Source organism: Bidens hawaiensis, unplaced genomic scaffold (assembly GCF_021521415.1).
Source record: "Bidens hawaiensis isolate Kalapana, Puna unplaced genomic scaffold, B.hawaiensis_p1.1 tig00029788_1, whole genome shotgun sequence".
NCBI lineage: Eukaryota > Viridiplantae > Streptophyta > Magnoliopsida > Asterales > Asteraceae > Bidens > Bidens hawaiensis.
The window spans coordinates 7,517-26,606 of NW_027494944.1; the positions used below are offsets into that span (position 1 = coordinate 7,517).

The window sequence follows — 19,090 nt, forward strand, 5'->3', positions numbered from 1 at the left end:
TGTGCGAAGGGTTGTTCCTCGGCGGATGTTCCATCGTGGAAAATACACTTCATTGGAATTCGACACTGCAAAAAACAAAAAGCAGTTAGGAAAAGATGATATAAAAAAAAAAAAAATAGGCCAAAAGAACCCTACGCACCTGTAGGGTCAATAACAGGCCGATAGCCGCCAAACCCATCACCAGAACCCAAGGGAAATCCGTCCAAAAGGTCAGGTAGATGGGAAGGAGGCACAGGTTGGCGGGAAGCCCCATGCATACCTGAAGGATCGGCCGTCGTTGCCGATGACGGAGGTGGCATGGTGGAGGCCGCCGCGGTCGCCGCTGCGGAGACCGCAGCAAAAATAACCGCCGGCTCAGTGAAAGATGCGGTAAATATGACATTGACAGCCGGCGGTGATGTCATCACAGCTGGAACAGTTGGCTCAACGGAGTGAGCAACTGAACCAGCGGAAGCAGGCGAAGGTGCAGCCGCCTGGGTCGTCGCCTCAGGTAGGCTGACCAAGCCTACCGTCATGGGCGGGGAGGTACTCCTCCCCGCTCCACCCTGGAATGCGTCAACATCCACGCCTGCACAAAGAAGATAAGTATTAATGATGGAAAGCTATGAAGTTAAAAATAAAGTTCGTACTTACGGGTTTTCTTGAGCCTAAAAGTGCGGACAGGCGGGGATGAACCCGATGGAGCCGGCCTCTTCACGCCGCTCACCGTTGTCATCCTGGGCTCTCCGGAGGTGACAGTCGTCGCAGCCTCCGGAGCGGTGGTCTTATCACCACCGGGGTTCCCCGCCACCACCTCGCTCTCGGCCTCTGAGTCAGACCGAGGCGCCGGATCGGCAGTGGAGGCCACCTTTTCCTTCCCCTTCCCGCCGGCAGCCTTCTTCTTCCGCACCAACGGAGGACCATCTGCGGATTCCTCATCAGAACATAAGATTAGAGGAATTCCAGCAGAGGTTTCAGCATTGAGGGGTCGAGGGTTGAATAACGCCTTACCTGGCCGCCTGGCGCTCAGGATCTCGTGGCCTAGCGGGTAGACCTCAACGAACCGATCCGCCGTTTGTTCTAGGATGGGCAACTCGTTCTCATCTAGAGCACGAGTACCCATCCGAGCGGGACTGTCAGCCTCCCGCGGATACAGGAGCGACTGCAAGTCGTTCCCCTCTGAAATAAAAGAAAAGCAGTTAGAAGACAAGCCTATATAAACAAAGTAAACAGAGCATACCGTAAGGAACAGAGTTCAAACCGTATTCGAGGACGATCGGGATCTTTTGCGCATCCGCATCTTTCCACACCCGGCTCATCCCGAGCATCACCATCCCGGACTCCGCAAACCGGTAAACCGGAGATTGGACTCGGGAAATCTTTGAAAACCATTCCGCCTCCTGGTAGTTGGAGGCGTGAAGGCTGGGGAGAGCTTGCCCATTCTTAAATTTCATGGCAAGGGGGATGGCGCGAGCAGAGATGAAAAAGAACTCCCGCTTCCACGAGCGAAGACTGCGCTCGGTTGCGCAAATCTTCAAACCCTTTATACGGGTTATCAGAGTATACCACCCCTGGATGCACTTCCAAGAGTAGAAGGTCATCAGGCGGTCGACGAAGGGCTCAATGCCCAGAATCCGGCACACCCACTCGAAGTGGCGAATCTTCGCGATCGCCATCGGGTGCACCTCGGTCAGGTGTACACCGTGCCTCTCTAGGACACGGTACACAAACTTTGTCAATGGGAACCTAAGATTCCCATAGACAAAGAATGCAGTATATACCCCGATCTTGCCTCTGGGGGCATCATACACCGTCTGATGGGGTTCAGGAAACTCAGGCTCAAGAGACTCGAGCATGAACTTCCTGACGATGTACTGATATAGATCGACAGGCAGAGCACACTGGCACTCGCCAGCAGTACTCTTGTCATCGGCGTACACCCCAGCCTCCTGGGCTGTAGCCTCAAGATCGTGAGACGACATCTTGCAGATATGAAAGAAGAAAACGATTTTAAGAGAATGCTCGACTGAAAAGATGAGTATTCGCCGGAAATCGTTTTGAAGATGAAGAGAAAAGTGAAAGTGTGGATTACAAAGAACCCTCTCCCCCTTTATATACTAATCGCAATTAATGCGATGAATTTAATGCGGAAGAGAGAGAAATCGCAGGTGCAATGAAACTATGACACGTGGCAAAAAGCAAGCTGGCAACAGCTGTTGAAAGGACGCGTCCATTAATTTCGCGGCCACGCGCCCGAAAAATTGCGCCCACGCGCCTGAAAAAGCGTCTGGAATGACCAGGTACTGTCACGTCACCATAACTTCCTGCACGTCCTGACACAGTCAGAAGAAACCGTCGCACGACGTTTCAGCAGTTTGGACTGTTCTTATCCTTTCACCAACTCTTCGAATTTCAAAAAATTTCAAAAATATTCAAAAGTAAACGGGAAAATACCCCTTACCTTGGCAACCAAGTAACTATAAGACGGGTGCGGGTACAGTGTTAAGGCAAAACCCTTCACATACTTAACACCCGCAGGGAATTGACGCCAGGAACACCTTGGAAGTAAAGTAACCGTAAGACGAGTGCGGGTACAGTGTTAAGGCAAAACCCTTCACTTACCTAGCGCTCCGCAGGGAATTGAAACCAAGAAGGATCTTCTGGGCAATGCTTGCGGAAACGGGAATAACATCCCCGCATAGCGGGAACGTCGAGAACTACATTGTTTGAAGCTCCAGGATAGAATTGGTGGTTTTAACATAATTGATCACTATGTTTAAAACTACCAAAACCTCATGGAGAATCCACACGTGGGACTCAACGCTCCTGACTTGCGAGGAGGTTATAGACCTACCCGCATCATACCCAAAGATCAAGCAGGAAAGTCGGGATTTCTGCAAGTGACAAGGACTTCCGCGGGAAGAATCCCCATGGAAAACCTTAAAACTAAACCCTTTTCTAAACCCTTTGCTTAAGTCCAAAAGTTCACCTCACTTTATTAAACATTCATGAGAAGAACATTGGACTGGGGGGACTTGAAGAGGTAGGTCCCAGCAGAGCCCAGTTGGACCCGCAAGACTCACCCTGAAAAGAGACGTCTGCGCAGAAACCAACTGGATCCGCAGGACCCACCATGCTCAGAGACGTGACGTCCTTACGCGCAGTACGCAAGCTGTTCCCGCAGGAAATGCCTCCCAATGGTGAAGTACTCTGCCTGTTCCCGCAGCTGCGGATACAAGCCATCAGGGAAGGCCACCCGCGCAGCAAGGCTACACGTACAAGGCACTTAGCTCTCAAATACAGTTGTCACCTGAAGGAATGAGCAAAACGGGAATACTCCCGCCCAAATGAGCTAGTCCGTATGCTTCTGGAAGATCTTTTGTACTATACCTACCAAGGTATGGGCAAAACAGACGATCTGACCAGAGCAGCCCATGAACCAATCACAGGGTGACAGCTCACCGACAACAGTACGAGGAGGAGCACCCTCTAGTACTGTTTCACTATTAGCCGCTGCCTACTCACCAACCCTTACTGTGGGACGTGCGCAGCCTACAGTTGGTGGAACAGTGCATAGCCGGCAGTAAAGGAACAGTATACAGCCGACCTTGTCACTGTCGGCCGTAGCCTATTCACCAACCAGCATGGCTCGTGCGTAACCCACTGTTGGTAGAACAGGAATACTATTCAGCCGGCTGTACCTTCTAGGAAACCTACCTTCGGCTATAAATACTCCAACACCTTGGAATGGTAAGGACATCATCTGATATCTCGTTATCTTATCTAGCAATCTCTTAATATACACTTATATTCAGAGCAATCTAGTCTGATTCTCACGCCGGAGGGTGGTCACAAGGAGGAACCCCCCCCTTCTCAGTGACGAGCTTACGGTGTCTGTTTTGCAGGTCACCTGAAGAACAACCTTCTCTGCTGGACTTCATCCTCGTGGGAAACATTACTTAACCCACAGATTATCCGTAATCTGCCCTGGGTCACTTAGTGTTTCTTCATTATGTTTCAATCGTAATGGGTTTATTGGAAAGAATAATAACTAATTAAAATTATATGGGTAACATGGGTTATGCAAAATGAACAAATATGCATCAGTACTATTTTGATGTATTTTATGTAATCATATTAACAAATTAGTTTCTCATAATGGGCAAAACTGTTTTTCAAGTCACCCATTAATCAAACCCGAAACTTTTGAAATTTAGTAAAAAGATCATTTTTAATCCAAGCACATATTAACCAGCTCATTTTACTACCATTACTGAAATGTGACTATTCTGGAAACAACTTTGTTCGCAGTATTGTATTGGTTGGGAGATCCGAACAAATATGCTGGCATAATGTGGTGTTCAGGACAATGTCCATATTTTGTTACATGCTTATAGTTAAATTTTTGCATATATTAGTTATTTTGTTTTTCTTTAGAATGCATAGGAAAAATATTTATGTCTTTATGACATTGAACTACCTGTTCACTGAATGGGTATAAAACTAGTTCATTTTTGCTACTAATGATTTTGATTTTTTTTATTAAACTAGTTTAATTATATTCAACTTCTTGAATTAGTTTCATATAAAAAGGTAAATTAATTACAAACCAATACCTTAAACCAAAGTACTAAGCTATATTTACTTACATTATCCTATATATTAATTTGCAACTCTTGACAGCTTTGGATGTTGTACCCTTGGCTTCCTGTATTGTACAATTCCTCATCTTCTCTCTCCAAAACATTTTTGAATTGCGTGCTATTCTGATTAGACCAAAACTATGTCGTTAACCAAAACCATCAACATCAATAAAACTAAAATGCGCCGAACAAGAAATCTTATACTGGTCCAAACCCGTTATGCTCCACTTGCAACTATCATCACCTAGCTCAATTCCTGTGCCGTCTTTGCACCCAATGCAATCGTTACGGCCACCTTTCTAATGTTTGTCGTACGCCACCTAGTGCGCCAGCCGTCCTGCAACGGTCTGTGTTACCTATTCCTAGGCCCGCTACTACCCGTGCTTGCTACAATTGTGGAGACCCTAATCATCTCCGTAATTTGTGTCCTCAATTTATCCATGCTCACCAAGCTCAAGCTATACATGCACCCTACTATACTACCCATGCTCATCAAGTCCAAACCTATCAACCATACATTCTTCAAGCTCCTCTCAATCAAGATCATTCTTACTTAAACCAAACCTATCAAATCCCGTGCCTGCAAGCTCAATTTTAGCAAACTTACACCAATCAAACCCCACTCTTGCAACCTGTTCAAGCTCAACCTATTCAAGATATTCCAAATCAATCTACCTCGACTGCTCAAGTTCTTATGGATCCAACTTCTTCAAGTGGTTATCAAGTCAACCGTAAAGCTTCTCAAGGACTTTGAAGACTTTTGTTGCTTCTATCTTTAGTTATTTTGTCTTTTCAAGCTATGCATTGTAATGACTCTTTATTTAATTATCAAAACTTTTGCTTTCACTCAAAATTATGTCTTTTAATGTTTTGTAACCCACATGATGGGACGGATTATGCGGACCATCTGACGATAAAAGTAATTATGGTCGCGAACGTAATTATCCAAGTCTTCGCATGGAAATCATAATACGTACAATTGTGTGTCATAATCTAGAACCGAAAGTAGTTTGAGGAACGGTACAAATGTTAAGATGATAAGGACATGGTGGATACGCCGATGGTACATACTATATATAAGTGCCCTTATCGGATTTTCATTTGAGCGTTGCTCTTGCTATTAGAAGTTCTATGTTATGGTAAATTTTAAATTTTATTTAAAAAAAAATATTTTCCTTAAAGTTTAACAGGATTGTGTTTTAGTTTTCCTTAATATCGGGACGAAATTCCCTAAATTAGGTGAGGCTGTAATATTTCGGATTTTTCGTATTCGTATTCGTATTTGTTTACCCGATTCGGGAACGTAATTCGGATCTTTCTTATCAATAAAATTATGCATTTACTAGTAAATTAATTGTGTTTAACTTAGTGTATAATTCCTTAACTTTCAATTATACCAAATAGCACTTAGAAACTCTTAAAATCGTTTAAAATGGCTTAAATATGCATTTCTGGAACTTCAGGGACTAAAACTGTTAAAAAAATCAAAATCTGGTAAACATCCCTTCCTTCGCGTAGCACGAAGGAGGAACCCTGCAGGTTCGCGTAGCGCGAAGCAGCGCAGTTTTAGCTAAATTGGTTTTCGATTCTCGTTTAATGCTAAGTATTTCCCTAAACGACCCTAAATCACGAAAATTAAGCTACAAGTTAGTTAATCTGCTATTGAAAAGTGTCTAGGTTCATTCCTTGTGATTTGATTGATATATTGGAGATCACAAGACCCGATTTCGTCATCAATATATTATTCGGTTACCAAAATGAGTCGATTTCTTGTTCTACAAGTTGTACCTCTGCCTATATAATCAAACCACACTTCCCTAAACCCTAATAATACCTCTCTTAGTCGTCACCCGCTTTAAACATACGATTCCACCTTCGTTTTTTGCTATTTCACGCAAGATTTTTAGTGTTCGTGTTGGCTTTCAAGCATTCTTAGCCTTTGACTTTCGTTTCCCATCGATTCAAACATTATTCGGATAAGTTGTCTTATGATAGTTGTTAACTATTATTCATTAGTCTATAACCCTCAATAAATTTCTGAGATTGAAAGGAATTGACGGGTCAATTTGACTCCAATATGTTTAAGGGCATATTGGTCAACAACTTTAACCAATCGTTTTCTATCACTTCTGTTCGGAACCGACTTTCGGTCGAGAAGACTTTTATTTTTGTTTTGAGATTTCAAGGCTCGACTTTCGACTCGCTGTTCGGATTCTGGTCAGTACCAGCTCGCTTAAACGGTAAATATCTCATAACTGAAGTTCTAGACATCCGTTTGGATCGATTCCAACGGCTATGTTCTCGCTTTTAATCATAGTTTATTATCTCTAAGTTTTAGGTCTGTTTGGATTTATTTTAGTCAGCACGTTAAAGGATGGTTCGTTCGTTTAATCGTGTTTTTATTCTTATTTCTAGAACACTCGCCTAAGCAATAAAATGAGATATCATTCCCATTTTATTTTACTATTTTCAAACGTTTTGGGGACATATGTGTATCTAATTTATATTTTTATATTCTATATATACACAAACTCACAAACTTATATATTGTGTGTATTTCAATTAAATGCCAATTGCTACTTGTTTTAGTGTTTATTTTATCGCATTTGAAGAGGTCCATCATAATTACATTATAGTATGATCATACGCCGTCTTAGTAGCCAAAGCCCGATTCGCATGGAGATGGCCAACTGACACTCACATTTGTATGCTAGTCATAGTAGCCAGTGCCCAATTCGCAAGACAACGGTCAACTGACACCAGTATTTGCTCATGGTTTGATTTATTTATACTCACATTATTTTAGGTTTGCTTATCATTTTTATATATTATTATTAGTGTCAAACTGATGATTATCTCACTCAACATGTGTTGTTGGCAAATCTCTGTTTATTTTGTACGCATATGCAGGTTATCGGTTCATTTAAAGTTAAGGTGAAGAACACATAGAGAGACTTTAGACATAAAAAAATAAATAATATTTAAATGTTATTTCGTTTTGGATAATTATTGTCATGTTTGTAATTTGTGCACATATTTGAAATTTGAAATAAATAAATTAAATAGATATTGTCATATTTTATAACGTATGATAGTACCTCGTGAGCTGTGAACCAACGGCTCGCACCATGGCATTTCCGTCTTAGGTTGGGGTGTGACACCGTGGATGTTAAAAAAAAGTTCCTTTAAAGACTTTGCAAGAGCTTCAACAGGTGGTATTATGATGATCGAATAAGTGAAGCTGTGATTGTTTTGGGTTCGGGTGCTAGATTAGAGTTTATTCGGATATTGGATCCGATGTGGCTAGTCAACCTGTCTGAATCTGATAATGACGTGTTATTCAATAATCAGAACAGATGGGCGCACAACAAAGACCATGAGCTGGCTATGCAATTCCAACGTGTTGTTCGCGTTTGTCATGCTTTTGGAATTCATAGTTGTGCCGATTGGAAGACCAGAAGATTCAGGATGTGATAAAGCTCGAGACGAGGGGGAGTTTGTTGATACATCAGAAGTCGTCTCGTTCTTTTTTTTTTATCATATTTGTAATAGACTTAATGTATATGGGCTATTTGTAATAATGTAAAGCTCATTCGTTATGGCTTGTATAGCGAATGAGAACAATTTTGTAGTTCATTCGTTAAGGAATGTTTAACGAATGAGGTTTAAAGTGTAAGGACCATTCGCTAAGGATGTTTAGTGAATGGTGTAGCGAATGTGGTTCATTCACTATGCATGTATAGCTAATGTGTTCACCGTCTCCTATAAATACCCACTGTAATTATTTCAATTATAACGGTACTTATTTTATCGAAACCCTCTCGTTATGTTGTCAAAATCTACTCTCAACACACACACACACACACACATACACACTAACATAGGGGTGTTCTTCGGGTTTGTTTTTCAGGTATTGGGTAAGTTTTAAATCTTGACCCAAAACCCAACCCAAATCTCTCACGGGTTTTTCGGGTTCGGGTAATTCGGGTTCGGGTTTTTTCGGGTTGGGTTAGTCGGGTTTCGAGTATCCTAGAAAACAAATAAACAAAAGAAAGAAAAGCACAAAAACAAAAAAAAATTAAAAACTACAATGCTAAAATTAAAACATATCTTCTTGTGTAACTCCCGAAAATTTCGTTAATCGGCTTGATCGCTATTAAAGTTTGTTTAAAAGACGGGGTTTCATCTTTCTAATTTAGGAGCCTTGTAATACGTTTTATAAGTCCATTTATCCATCATTTTGCTCAAGACATCACCTCTGTGACACCCCGAATTGTCACATTAACTCCGTTAACCCAAACTCCGTTATCTTACACGTCATGTTTAACATTTACACTAGACAATAATGAGTCAAACACATGAGTCTGTCAGTAACGTGTTGGTGGTTAATGTCGATTAATATATGTTTAATAATTTGGATATAATTGTTATGTGCTAGATGATTTTATGTGTTGCACGATTTAGTACATTATGCTCGCTTAACATGTTATTAGTTATTATATAAAAATAACATCTCGAGCATATGTTTATTAAATCATCTATGTGAAATTAAACGTTAAAGAATTAGGTGTTTAGTTCGTAGCTTGTTGTGTGGAATTTCGATCAATTGTGCGTTAACTCATATGATTTCAACTTTTTACAAGAGTAATATTTTATGAAATAACGATATTTTTTTTATAGACTTAGGTTATTATGTTAGTCATAATGATTTGTTATAACCCGGTTTGAAGTTAAAAAGGTTTGTTCAAGCCAAAGCTCATTGTAAAAGGGCCATACTTGTAAATAGGATTAATAATAATACTAATAAAATTAAAACCCTAAATTCCCCACACAAAACCATTGATCCTTTCCCCTGCTCTCTTTCACGACCACAAGCACCTCCCATCCCTAATTCATCTTCAACTCAACATTGGTTCTTGCAATTGGTGGTGTATTTGATTGATTCTCATCATTCCTAATACTAATTGGTATGTATTATGTATCAATTTCCTGTTTTAATAAGTTCTTGATAAATCCTAAATGCCCAAAGTGCTGTAAATTTTATGATTATTATGTTAATTGATGAATTAGAACCCTAGAGATGTCATAAACATGTTAGGGTTTGAGTTTTGATTATAACAGTTTGCTGACAGATTCAAACTCGTTTATTGTTTGGTATGTAACTCGATGATAATTGATTGTTTTTGATTGATTCTTATTTCCATGATGTTATAATTTGAGTCTAGTTTCCAGAAAGGTATAATTTGTAATTTTTGGATCAGATTTAAATGGTTGTTATGATTTTATAAAAACATAGGTCAAAGCTGATTCGGGGAATTATATTCTGGTTTGTCTTTCCAACACCATTACTCCCTAATGACAAAGCCAAATGGGTTGGTTCCACTTCTAGAACTTAGTATTATGCGTTTAGGAGACAACCCAATTGGCCTTGCATAATTTTGATAAATGAGTTGAGAGAACCATTAAAATACTTTTTATTGCGCAATCTGCTGAACTGTTGGTACATATCTGCAATGAATGAATTATTGTGAGTTTTATATGCATGATTAAAATATAATAAAACAATTTTGAGAAACATAATTCATATATTCTAATGTGGTAAATTTTGTAGAATTTATTTCTAAGTTTTACTTACTAAATAAAATCCGTTTGTACATGCTATAATCTGTCTTGCAAACCGCCTGATCAGAATTTGAATAATATGACAATTGCTTGATGTTTTGATCATGGTGTGACATAGGATGCATGTTAGAACAACTTGGAACTGCCAACGTTAATTGAAATCACCAACGAGTTGTCGGGTCAATTTTGTGTTTGTGTGTGAGTCCATACGTGAGTCTTAGAGTATTGTGTTGTTGAACACACTCTCATAACATAAACACTTGTACTAGGTATCTGTTAACGAGTCAAGTACATTCTTTTGACTTTTAAGAAAATTCTATTACACGCGACACCAAGTGAGTTTCATGATGCCCCTTTGTCTAGCACACATACCTTCGTACGATTTTACCCATTTAAACGTTCTGGACGATATTGTATAGTTTTACTGGTATTTGTATATTTCTATGATTATGTATAGATTATATCCTATGCCTTAGGATATTTTTAAACCCGTTTATGATCTTATATTCCTGAAAATTATATATATTATCTATAGTCTAGGCTTGAGGATCTTATTGGGCCTTGTATTAATTCCTAGACTACTCATTATTTATAGTTTACACGTGATGATGTTGTTTGGTTAATCGATTGGCTAAGATTTATATTATTAATAGTCTATGTTTAAGGACATTATTACACTTGTTTATAATTATATATATTTCAGAAAATTTTATATTATTGATAGTCTATGTTCGAGAACATTATTGGACTTGTTTATATTATATATTTCCGAAAGCTATATATTATTGATAGATTATGCTTGAGGATAATAATAGACTCCTCTATAATTATATGTTCCCGAAATTATATACAGGCTATGCTTAATGATGTTATTTAGTTGATTGATTGGTTAAGATGTATATAGGCGTGTCTATTGATGTGAATGTTTCTGATAAACTGTGACCGGGTCAAATATATTACTCGAGAAAGACTCGGGGTGAGGAGGCCCGTGTTGCATGTTTATGTTAAGGCGGGTCAAATATATTACTTGAGTCCTTGACTTCGTGTCTCATGACTTGGGGTGAGGAGGCCCGCCGTTTTGTGAGACCGTGACCGAGTCAAATATATTACTCGAGTAAGACTCGGGGGTGAGGAGGCTCGTGTTGCATAATCATGTTTTGTTAACCGTGACCGACTCAAATATATTACTCGAGGAAGACTCGGGGTGAGGAGGCTCGTGTTACGTGATTTTGTTTTGTTAAACTGTGACCGAGTCAAATATATTACTCGAGGGAGACTCAGGGTGAGGAGGTTCGTGTTACGTGATTTTGTTTTGTTAAACCGCGATCGGGTCAAATATATTACTCGAGGAAGACTCGAGGCGAGGAGGCTCGTGTTGCGCGTTTGACCAAGGAAAATTATTTATTTATCTACTTTTGATTTCCTCCAAAATTTTTGTTTTTATTTATTAAATTGATTTATAAATATCATTTATAAAAACATGAACTCACTCAGCTTAAGCTGACTTTGTGTGTATGTTTGATTGATTTTCAAGTTAAGTTGGGGACTACCGATTGGACGTGCTTGAGACTAACCGGATGGTTGAAGGCATATCTAGTCGGAGAATTAATAATGCAAACTGTTTTCTTTTCATTTATTATTACACGTATTTAAATTTTGATTTTTCGGCATATTTCCCGGTTTTGGGATTTGGTACATGATTATTTTCCGCTACATGTAACTCTAGAGTTGTTTTTAATAAACTTAAACCGATTTTGTCCTTTACATAAGAATATTTTGGTATGATGACCAACTATGGGACTCCCGGGTTTCGGGGTCTTGCATCTTGGCTTATACACAAATAATCAAATAACAAACCAGCATAACTTGATAAAACAATTCAAAAGAAGAGTAAAACTAACTCGAGCCTTGATCGTATTCAATCGAGCATGATTTGGATGTTCGATTTCGGTTGCTATTAGAAATAAACAGAAAACATAAATTAATAATAAACAATCAATCCATAATAGTTAGAATTACAACAGTCGATTAGAGCCAGATTATGATAACTTTAGTGTCTAAGACTTAGCTTATTATACCTAAAAAATATATTTAATTTCAAAACAAAAAGTTTATTCGGGTTGACCCGAAACTTATAAATCAAACTCGAGAACCAACTCAAAGTACTTTGGTTTAGGTTCGGGTTAGTCTTTTCTCGGGTTCGGGTTAGTTCGGATTCAGGTTTTTTCGGGATGGGTTTCGGGTAAAAATGACAGCCCTATACTAACACATAGTTAAGTCTAATAAAGTAATTCAACAGATCATATCAATAGATTACATCAAATCGTATAGAATCAAAATGGATTCTCACCCGAGGGTTACGTCGGTGAGTTGACGCGAATTCAATTAGTATTGTTTTTGTTCTTTACGGTATAGAAACCATTGGTAAAACCTTAACGTCCAAAAATATATATTCGTCAAATTAACATATAAAAAAATAAATTATTTAAAACGATGTTTGTTTGGTCAGTAAACCCAGGCGGTGGTAAAATTCAAGCGTTGTTGGTCCTGGGCATTGAGGTGGTAATTGGACACGAATTTGGTCAGTTTCGGCTACGTTTGTTACGGTTCCGGAGCTAAAAAAGGGGACAAAATATAAAAGTTGAGGGGACCAATGGGGTGGTGTCGGTCGGCAAACTCGGCCGTTGGCAAAACCGAGCGTGGTCGGACTCGGGCGTTGAGACATTGAGTCTATGCGAATTCGTTTGGTTTCATCACGTTCGTTATGATATTAGAATTGTAACAAACAAAAGAAAAGGCAAAATTGTCATTCGGTCAGCTTCCATTATGTTCGTTACGGGACCCTAGAACGGAAAAAAAAACAAAACGCTATGGATAAGTAAGATGTCGCAAAGTGGCCCAATGGCGGCTTAACAACACCAAACTTGTCATTTATTATATAATAAAAATAATCAAATCACGGAGCCAAAAGTATAAGAGCATTCCCAACAGGTACCCATCCGTATCTTTATAATTACAATAAAAATTACTATACTTCTCTCTCGTTTTTAATTAAATAATATTTTTTTATATCTTTCGTTACAGTTTTTTCTCTTCTTTACTCACACCTAATTCAACAAATATTAAAAAATAAATAGGACAGACAAAATCTCTCAAAAGTTACAAAAAAACACTATATTTTTCTATTCACCTTATAAATTACACTCAAACCTACTCATAACTCGACCTATAATTTGCAAGATGCTTTAAAAGTCACTAAACATTTTATGCAACATTTTCAAATGGCGCGTGAGCCTTTAATTTTAATTTGAAATCACAATCCAAAACCAAGTTTCAGTTTTAACTTCGAAAACCCGCCATCCAAAACATTTCATCCTCAAACCCTCAAATTATTTTAAAAATGGCGGCATCTTCATCTCTTAAATCACTCACACTCTCCACCATTTCCACACCACCAATCTCTCACCTGGGTTTCGTTGCTTCTAACGATTTACCCACTCTTCAATGGCTGACAACACCACCACCCGATTAGCGAAGAAGAGAGCCATCGAAGCAATCGGGTCTCAACTCCTACCCGCAAACAAGAAACGGGTCGTGCTGGGTGAGATTTCGAATAATCAGAAGGTGGGTAAGTCGAAGAAGGCGAAGAAATATGTGAAACCGGTGGCTAAAGAACGTGGGATTGATGGGTTTGATAATACGGGAAATGATCCCCAAATGTGTCAAGAGTATGCGGATGATATTCTTGAGTATCTTCGTCAGATGGAGGTTTGTAAATAAAATAACCCACTTTTGGTTTTTCATTTGAATTAAGGTTCAGTTTGGTAAATTGGGTTTTGATCAATTTGTAGTGTTTAATTGATGGGATTATTTGGGGATTGAAATTTTATTTTTTATTTTTGAATTTAGGGATCTCAATTAGGGTTTTGAATCTAATTTGGGGTTTAATTGATTTGAAGTGTTTAATTGATGGGTTTGTTTGGGAATTGAAGTTTTGAAATTTCGGTTTAGGAAATTGAGTTTAATAAATTGATCTTATTTAAATTAGGGTTTTGATTAATTTGTAGTGTTTAATTGATGGGTTTATTTGGAAATTGTAGTTAGTTTTCAATTTAGGGTTCATTTGAGTTACTTTTGGTTTTCTCGTGCTTGAAGTTGCGGAGCTACTTATCCGTGTTCAACGGGTCATGCATAGTAATGTTATGACTTCAAGGTCTGCAAACATAGTCTTTAAAAAATTAGGTTTTGCAATTCAAAAAGGGGTAGCGGCGCAACTTGTTGCATGCTTGTCTTCTATTTTGATGAAATTTCATAACATGTTTCCCACCTAATAAAACAGATTCTATTTTGAAACATTCAATATTAATATTTTTCTTCATTTGAGTTTAATAAATTGATCTTATTTGGATTACGGTTTTGAGTCTAATTTGTATTTTTAATCTATCTGTAGTGTTTAATTAATGGGTTTTTATTGGAATATGAAGTTTTGATTATTTTTTTTTTTAAATTCAGATGGAGGTAAAGAGGAGGCCATTAGCAGATTACATTGAGAAGGTGCAAAGAGATGTGAGTGTGAATATGAGGAGTGTATTGGTTGATTGGTTGGTTGAAGTTGCAGAAGAATATAAGCTTCTCCCAGACGCTTTATATCTCACCGTTTCGTACATTGATAGATATTTGTCACTAAATGTTATTAGTCGACAACGACTTCAACTTCTTGGTGTTTCTTCAATGCTCATTGCATCGTAAGTATCACTTTATGTTATTATTATTATTATTATTATTATTATTATTATTATTATTCTTAGTGCTTTTGTCTTTTTTTTTTTTAAATCTAATTTGGATTTGGTGATTAACAGAAAATATGAAGAAATTAGCCCTCCACATACGGAAGATTTCTGTTACATAACTGATAACACATACACAAAGCAAGACGTTGTAAAGATGGAAGCTGACGTGCTTAAAACACTTAAATTTGAAATGGGAAGTCCCACAGTCAAAACATTTGTTAGAAGATTCGCTAGATTAGCTCAAGAAGATTATAAAGTAAGCACTGCTGCACCCTTAGGTCTAATCTTGGTTATTTATCAAGTAATTGTTCGCTCATGTGTTCTTTTTTGTATTTGACAGACACCCAATTTGCAGTTGGAGTTTTTGAGTTATTATTTAGCGGAATTGAGTTTGTTGGAATACAGCTGCGTCAAGTTTTTGCCTTCTTTGGTGGCTGCATCGGTTACATTTCTTTCAAGATTTATGATTAAACCCGAGTCACATCCTTGGGTAAGAAGCTAACGAATTGTAAAAGATTTGATTTTTATACGCAAAAGATCAATTCTTAACTGTGTTTAATAACTGTTCTGCAGAATTTGCCTCTTGAACAACTCTCTGGATACAAGGCATCTGATTTAAAAGAATGTGTTGAGATTTTACATGATTTGCAATCAAGTCGAAGATGTGGGAATTTGGTGGCAATTAGAGAAAAGTACAATCAACATAAGGTTTGTGTTACATTATTATAATAAGTGTGCATGATTTTTGTGTTCTTGTTATTGTAATAAAATCTGACTAGAATTTGTGATTTTATTGCAGTTCAAATGTGTGTCTGGGTTATCTTCTCCTTCGGTGATTCCTGCTACCTTTTTCGAAGACGTCTAGACAGCGTAGTTGGGTGGAATCTGTTGACTGTATACACCAAATTGGTGAAAATTTAGGATTAAAACATAGAGGTTGATTAGTTGTTTAGATAAAAGAATACATTATAATTATGTTGTTAGACAGTTAGCAACATGTAATAAAACAAGCTTATAGATTGAGCAAAGAAGTGCATTTTATACATACCTGTAGTTTTTCTTAAAATATATTTTGAACAAACTGCATTTATTTTTCATATTCCTTTTGTGATAAGTTTGTGTTAGAGTGGTGATATTGAAAAAACTTGGTTTTTATCATAAAATACAATATAAAGATTTCATAGATTTGGTTTATAATTATGTTGGAGTTAAAAAAAAATTGAAATTTGTTGTAATAATAGAGTGAAAGCACCAATAATGGATGGATACATTTTTCAAAAAAAATGTTTGCTGAACAGTTGTCATGTTGTAGTATAAGAGCATTCTCATCCAACCTCTCATATTATGTGAGAGGTGATTTTATAATTTAGAGAGTGATTTAGGGTGTTGTGAGTGAAGGGTTTTTACATTTTAGAAAAAGTAGTGATTTTTTTATATATTTAAAAAGTTACTGTTTATCTCCTATAATTTTTTAATATATTTTGAAAGTGGTTGTGAGTGAAGGAAAGAGAAAAGATAATGATAAAAGGTATAAAAAGTATTATTTAATTAAAATGGAAAGAGAAAATAAAGTGAGTTTTAGTAGAATTTTTGGTTTGAAGATAGAAGATGGGATGAGAATGCTCTAAAGTTTACGTAAATGTAAGAGTAAAATCCATCCAAATAATTTACACTCACATGTGTTTATTAATTTTTTTTAAAAGGCTCACCATTACAAAAAGAAATTATAAGAAAAGAGAAACATTTAAAAGTGACAAGAGGCCTAAAACATATAAGAAATGAAAATAATAAAAACACCAACAAAAAACCTTTTACATCCATTTAAATAACGCAACTAAGCATGCACCAAAGTTGTCTTAATGCCATACACCAAATTGTTTACTGAGAATTGTTATCATTTCAACCCTTTCAAATCATCCAATATGTGACTAATAAAATTGCTTGGGTCGCTTCCTGTTCTACCACATTATTTTTATGCTTATTAGGATACTTCAAAGATCCCTTATGGTATCAAAACAGTGGACTTTGGTAACTTTACCTAATCATGGATAATCGGCCAAACCCATTTAGCCACCCGACAATGAATCCTAAGATGTACCGACGACTCCTGATTCATATTGCACAAAACACACGTATCGTTTCCAACATCAACACCTCTCGTTAAGAGTGCTAATTTCGTAGAAATATGATCTAAAAGTAACCTCCAAAGGAAACAATTTACGTTAATGGGAATGCATTTCAGCCAAAAGGAACTACCATGACCTGATGCACCTTGTTATCTGGTTCCCACTTTAAGTTCTTGACCAGGAACTCGTCAATCGAACCATCCAAACCTTCCCACATCCACTTATCGCGATCCATAGTCACTACTGCTGACGATATCAAGTCCAAACAATTTTGAAATTCAACATGAAATTGGGCCGATCTAGGTATCTGATGTGCTAAAAGTAGTTTAATAATTATTAACTAAATGAACTAAAAATAAACACTAAGTAATACTCTAGACTCTCTAAAACTCGACTAAACTACTAACCGGCAAGTGAACCGATCGACTTTAGTAAAGCTAAGTAAGTCCAGATATCGAACCCACGATACTCTCTAAATTACGTTTATTAGTTAATTAGACTTGACTACAAACACGACTTATTAATTTATATTTGTTTGGGGGGTTTTTATTTAAAATACTAATTTAATACTATAATTAAAAACTAATTAAGAGAATAAGTAATTTAAACGAAAGCAAAAGTTTGTTAATTAAAATAAGATGATGATGAGAAAACTACCTAGGCTAGAATCCCCTAAATTTCAGTAATGAATTAACCCGGGAAAGTATTTAATTATGGACTGGGATCGTAAAATAGATACTTAAAAGAAAACCCTAACGGGACCCCTGACCCTTCTCAAGAGACATCTATAGATTTCTAACAAGTTTTAACGCACACCAGTATTGAAAATCAAGTTCCCTTACGGTCACCTAATTATTTATGATTTAGTTCCTTTATACGAAATCCTACCTTACAGCGTGGAAATCAAAAGCAATTTACTATATTTAATTGATTTGATAAACAATAATAAATAATGAATCCTAGACGGACTCCTTACGAAGAACTAAATCTAGCAAGATTAAATAGTAAAGACTTATCAATAACCTAGCACTTTACAGTTTTTAGGTTAGTAGTACACTTAGGTTTATTTGACAATATTATTCCTATGATCTTATCATGAAATCAACCATAAAATAATCAAGAACACAAAGTAATTGATCTAATAGCACCCTATCATATGATAAACAATAATCAAGAAAAGCTATGAAATAAAACTCATCAAACAATCCTAAGTATCCATATGCATCAATTAATTATAAGTAAATCTTTTACTAAACCATAAAAACCATAACGATAAACAATCCCAAGTCAAAACAAAACATCAAAGTAGGTTCATCATAAGCCTAAGTAGTTCATGCAATTTAGCCTAACATCTTAGGTTTAAATAAAACAAACAAAGAAGAATTCATGGCAGTAAATAAACGAAAACGAAAGAAACAAAAGATAAAACCCGTGTTCTTCGTCTTCAACTAATACACGCACCACCGGATGATTCTTCTACTCCAAAGCTGGCAAAAGCTGATCTCGTAAGCCCCGGAACTCCCCAAAATTGGCTGGAACTTTCAGGTATGCTTAAGGGTGAGTTTAGGGGTCTTTATATAGGAAACATGTGGCTTAAAATAACAAAGTCGGTTGGAATCTTCTGGAGACGGGTCCATAGCGCCGCGCGGCGGGCTTGGCCTCCCTGATCGCGCGACGCTTCGGCATCTGAAGGGGGGGGGGGGGATAGCCGGTCCGGTTCTCTTCCTGGTCTGGTCCGGTTCATTTCCTGATGGTTCGGTTCTCCGGTTTGGCTTGTTTTTGATCGTTTTTCGCCCTCTTTAACCACGAACAAGTTTCGGGACCTACATTTATTCAAATAAGTTAGTAGTATACAATTCCTAATAAAAACCAAAGATAAACTAATAAAATATTAAATAAAAAATACACGGGAATTATGTATATTAAATGT

General features: G+C 37.4%; 1 protein-coding gene across 1 annotated transcript; it reads left to right on the forward strand.

Moving 5' to 3' along the window:
- The first annotated feature begins 13,914 nt into the window (after positions 1–13,914).
- On the forward strand, positions 13,915–15,960 carry LOC143579448 (putative cyclin-A3-1). The gene is made up of 6 exons (XM_077062758.1): positions 13,915–14,012; positions 14,757–14,989; positions 15,104–15,290; positions 15,375–15,524; positions 15,608–15,742; positions 15,834–15,960. The coding sequence occupies exons 1-6, from the start codon at positions 13,962–13,964 to the stop codon at positions 15,897–15,899; spliced, it is 822 nt and encodes a 273-aa protein (XP_076918873.1). The 5' UTR covers positions 13,915–13,961; the 3' UTR covers positions 15,900–15,960.
- The last annotated feature ends 3,130 nt before the right edge of the window (positions 15,961–19,090 follow it).

Excerpts from the sequence above, each read along its gene's own strand:
- LOC143579448 (XM_077062758.1), top strand. The coding sequence starts at position 13,962 with ATGTGTCAAGAGTATGCGGATGATATTCTTGAGTATCTTCGTCAGATG. Across the intron at positions 14,013-14,756 it reads AGTATCTTCGTCAGATGGAG|ATGGAGGTAAAGAGGAGGCC; the intron begins GTTTGTAAATAA and ends TTTTAAATTCAG. Across the intron at positions 15,743-15,833 it reads AAAAGTACAATCAACATAAG|TTCAAATGTGTGTCTGGGTT; the intron begins GTTTGTGTTACA and ends ATTTTATTGCAG.